Source organism: Nelumbo nucifera, chromosome 3 (assembly GCF_055504915.1).
Source record: "Nelumbo nucifera cultivar China Antique chromosome 3, China Antique-T2T, whole genome shotgun sequence".
NCBI classification, from domain to species: Eukaryota; Viridiplantae; Streptophyta; class Magnoliopsida; order Proteales; family Nelumbonaceae; genus Nelumbo; species Nelumbo nucifera.
The window spans coordinates 62054006-62058690 of record NC_142651.1 but is presented as its reverse complement, the minus strand read 5'-3'; the positions used below and the strand labels follow the sequence as shown (position 1 = coordinate 62058690).

At 33.7% G+C, this 4685-nt stretch overlaps 1 protein-coding gene across 1 annotated transcript; it reads right to left on the bottom strand.

Moving 5' to 3' along the window:
• Window positions 1-1246: 1246 nt before the first annotated feature.
• On the bottom strand, window positions 1247-2339 carry LOC104609419 (uncharacterized). Its single transcript, XM_088900089.1, has 4 exons — window positions 2226-2339; window positions 2038-2082; window positions 1719-1822; window positions 1247-1594 (listed from the first exon to the last, which is right to left on the bottom strand). Exons 2-4 carry the CDS (start codon window positions 2041-2043, stop codon window positions 1498-1500), a joined length of 207 nt encoding a protein of 68 aa, XP_088756215.1. The 5' UTR covers window positions 2044-2082; window positions 2226-2339; the 3' UTR covers window positions 1247-1497.
• Window positions 2340-4685: the final 2346 nt, after the last annotated feature.

The following is a 4685-nucleotide window of genomic DNA, read 5'->3' as shown; positions in this document are numbered from 1 at the left end:
AAAACTTTGGCTAAACACTCATGGTCATATATTCTGATTTATCTTTTAGTACTCATGCTAGGGTATTCCTTGACACTGAACAGAAGGGAATTGCAAAACTAGATTTATGTAACCCACCCTATATAGTTGGGAAAGGCAGCTACTAAATCCTAACCATCAAAACCAAAGATAGGATCACCAATAAGAACTTCAAAGTCCCAACCCAGATAAAGGAGGGTTGTGTCAGGTAGGCAGCCAGCACTAAAACTTTGGCTAAACACTCATGGTCATATATTCTGATTTATCTTTTAGTACTCATGCTAGGGTATTCCTTGACACTGAACAGAAGGGAATTGCAAAACTAGATTTATGTAACCCACCCTATATAGTTGGGAAAGGCAGCTACTAAATCCTAACCATCAAACCAAAGATAGGATCACCAATAAGAACTTCAAAGCCATCACTCTCATATTGAGAACTCATGAACTAGCAAATGACAAACCCCAGTTCACAGACAACATCAATGTTGAATCCAGACAACGATCTTTTCTTTTTTTTTTTTTTTTTGGGATCAGCAAAATCCAAACAATGGTATTCCTGGTAGGAAGTGGCAACACTAGATAGTTATGTATAATTGCACATCTTCATATGTTGGTAACCAACCAATATACAACCATAATTTTGAGCTAGAAGGCTGAATAATAAATCTACAGGGTTTCTGTTCTGTTCTCAAGAACCACTCACAATTCCACCATACCAATCTTTACTGCAACAGACAATCTCCTCTCCTGAGTCAATTCCACTAACCCCTTCTAGACCACCTCTCTCAATGATGTTATACCACTCAAAAATAAAGCCTCTTAACTTCTAATTTTTCTTCAACTTGCGCTTCAAAAAACTGCCTTTTTTACTCAAAATTAACAGGTACTCTAGTGGTTTCACAAGGTCCCAAAAAGCTCAAGCTCATTGCTTGATCTCAAAAAGCTCTAGTGGTATCACAACTTAATCACAATTACTATAAAGAAAAAAGCTCATCAGAACAGGAAATTTAACGAGAAAGCAGTTTCTCAAAATATATTCATGAATTCATCGTCAATACAATAAAGAGAAAGTCATTATTGAGCTCTATATATCATTTACAATTTTAAGCAGATCGTAATCGTACATCGTTTTCCAAGTTCATGAACTAAAAGAGACTACAAACCAGGGCCTTTTGATAAAATTGCTCGAAATGTAAGGAAATCAACAGTAACAAAAGCAGATCGAATAAAGCTTAATAGAGATTCTAGATCATATTCCAATTAAGAATTCAATAGAAATAGAGTTGCTCGAATCAAACATGAACTAGTTCTCACATCTGAGACCAAAAGAGGTAATCTTTACAAAACAGAGAGACAAAGAACCACGAAACATCAACACCCACATACAACTCTCTTCCATTTAGCCACGGATAGAGAAAACCCAAAATCTGATCCAAGCATCTAAATTCCCCATTTCCCTTATACAATAAACCTGCGGTTATTTCTTGTTGCTGCTTTTACCTTTCGTATCCCCTCCTCCAGCTGCAGCCTGTGCTGCTTTCTTCGCTGCCTTCTCTTGCAGCGCCTTTGCATCTCTGAGCATAAAAATAAATGGGGGAAAAATGTTGTCGATACAAGTTCTTTATCGACATCAATAGTCAATACCCATAAAAGAAAGAAAGAATCAGAGAAACAAAGAGCAAGAAAGAAGAATCAAACCTTTCTCGGCGTTGTTCAGGGGTCAGGCCATCATCTTTTCCTTTCGTCTTCTGGCCATTCCTGGCAAGAGCTCTTTCACGATCACGCTCTCTTTGGTTGCCGCGTTAGCTCGAATTAAGGGAAAACAAGATCAAAACGCCCCAAGTACTTGGGGAAAAAAAACAATTGAAATGCCCCGATGTGATCGGATCTCTAACCCAAAATTATAAACAAAAGTTATCACAATCAACAAGGGAAATTCAATGAAAAAGAGAAAGAAATTGAATTAAAACTACAAAAAACAATGAAAACCCGGCAGAAGCAAGAATTCACGGATATGGGTCATTCTCGAACAGCCCTATGAAGATCTCCTTTTAAAGAGGCACTGCAAAATCACACCATTAAAGCACCATCACAAGCCAAAAAATAGAGAATCGAAATATGTACGAATAAAGAAAGCTTTTTTCTTTTATTTTTCTCTTCTTTTCTCTTGAGGAATAGAACGAGAGAACGGAGACGAAGACAGACCTGCTCGAGTTTTTCCTTTGTCTGGGGATGGGGAGAGAGAGAAAGAGCACAAAAAACGAATATTTTATTGCTCTAAAGTTTCCGAGTCGGCTGATTTCTGAAGAGTCTAGAAAAGGAATCCTCTTTGGGATAACAATTGAGGTTATTCTCCCTCTCCCATGTTTAGAAGTTAGAACCGTTGGGTGGGAAATTTTCTACGGTAAAAATATACTTGGCCTGGCTCATCTAATAATTCATATTTTTAGTTTAATATGTGAATTATCACCCTTAAATTGGAATATTTTGTCTTAGCTCAAAGGGACTATGGCACCAATTGTGGAACACAAGGTTAACAAAATTTATAAAGGGTTCCGACTATCATATCGTAAAGACATGATACTAGAAAAATTTAGAGGTGACCAACCATGTATTATTTAAAAAATTCATGGGGTGCTCAAATCTCTACATATATTATGTCTTTTCGATATCATAATATCTAAAAAGACATGATACAAGCTTACAGTCAATCCACAGTATGATAAAAGAGAATCAACTGGTATCATAAAAAGAGGTGATCAACTGGTATCACTAACTATTCTTGACAAAAATTGATTGACCAGCTCATAAAAATACATAAAATAAATCATTGAAAATCAATAATTAAGTTTCAAAAATACAATAAATTATTTTCAATTATTTTATGTACTTGATTTTTACTGAAATTAATTTCCACTAAAAATTATTGAAATTTTTCAATAATTACTAAAACAATAATAAGCATCTGAAAATTATTCTCAATCATTGTTGAAAGTTTTTCATAAATTGCTGAAAATTTTCAAATATTACTAAAAAATTAATTTTTAACATTTTGTAAAATATTATTTTTCAATATTACTAAAACTTTTTCAGTAATATTTAGTGGAAAATGAAGGTTAGTTTTTTTTTTTTGAATTTTTAGTAATTTTCAAATAAATAAATAATTAATGAAAATATTAAAATAAACTTATATTGTAGAAATTTTTTAATAAATATCTGAATTATATTTTTATTATATTATTTTTTCATTACTATTAATATTATATTATAGGGAAAATTCTTGATCAGTACCCTGTACTTTGGCTCGAGTGACAATTTGGTTCCCGAACTTTAAAATGCGATAATTCAATATCTGAACTTTCAAAATGTGACAATCCAATACCTGTTGTTAACCAGTCCATTATTCATTCGTTAAGTGACATTTGAAAATTCAAAAATGCCCTAAGAATGCCATCTAATTCTCTTTATCAACCATCCAAACATTGACAATAAAATGAACAGTCCCAAATTCTAGATTCTTCGAAAAAGTCACCAACTTTTTTTAATAGAAGAGGCTAGGATTTGGGACTGTTAAGTTTTTTGTCAACGTTTGGATGGTTGATATAGGGCATTTTCCCTATATTATATTATTATTACTATTTTTCTTCTTATTATTATTATTAATATGTTAATTATTATCAAAATAAATATCTCAACCTAACCAGTGTTACATGGATTGGTTCTATATGGTCTGGACAATTTTTCGAAAATGGGTCAGCAATGACCCGTTTTGGTTGTCTTCTTAACCCGCACATTAGAACGGGTCATGCAATGAGCCGGTTTATATTTTTCCCGCTTTTTACATTCTTTTTCACTTTTCGGATTTTTTTTACCTCCAATGAGTTGGTTTGGATTTCAAAACCCATATTTTGTTGATTTTAGAACACAAAAACGTCATGTTTTGCAAAATCGTACCTGGTTTATTGTTCCTACAAGATTAACGCCTGAACCGACTTGAACCAAGTATTTATTTGAAGAAAACATGCCCGAACAAACAAACCTGGAATGTTAACGATGAACCTTAAATAAAGCTAAAAAAGACTGATAAACAAAGGAAAAAACAAATTTGAAAAACTCAGAAATCTGCAACAAGCCTCTATAAAAAAAAAAAAAAAGAAAAAAAAAACTCTGAAACTAACTCTGCAACAACAATATTTCATTTGAGAACTATTGAGGAGTTGGTTCTTCCACTCCTGCTAAAGATAGCTCTAGCCTTCCTGCTAAAGAGAGCTCCAGCCCACTTACCAAAGAGAGCCCTGGATCTCCTACCAAATAAGGTTCTAGTCATCCTACCAAAAAAGGACCAGCTACTATACGAAGACCTCTTACCAAAGAAAGATCAATCAGAGCAAAAAGGAAACTCTCCTCTTAGCAAGTTTCCTACTAAAGAGAGCCATGTTTCTATTCTTGTAATTGTTTCTAATTTATTCTTTATTATTGTGTATAAATAATCATCCATGTACAGTCATTCAACATAGTGGAATTCAACCCATTCTTTGAAATCCATTCTTCTCTTAAACTTTAACTTGGTATCAGAGCCTATGGCCTACAATACATTAGTTGCTTGTCAAGCAATGAGCTCAAGCTCAACCTTCTCTCAAACTGCTTCTCTACCAATGAGCCTCG

Excerpts from the sequence above, each read along its gene's own strand:
- LOC104609419 (XM_088900089.1), bottom strand. Across the intron at positions 1,595-1,718 it reads CCTGAACAACGCCGAGAAAG|AGATGCAAAGGCGCTGCAAG; the intron begins GTTTGATTCTTC and ends TTTTATGCTCAG.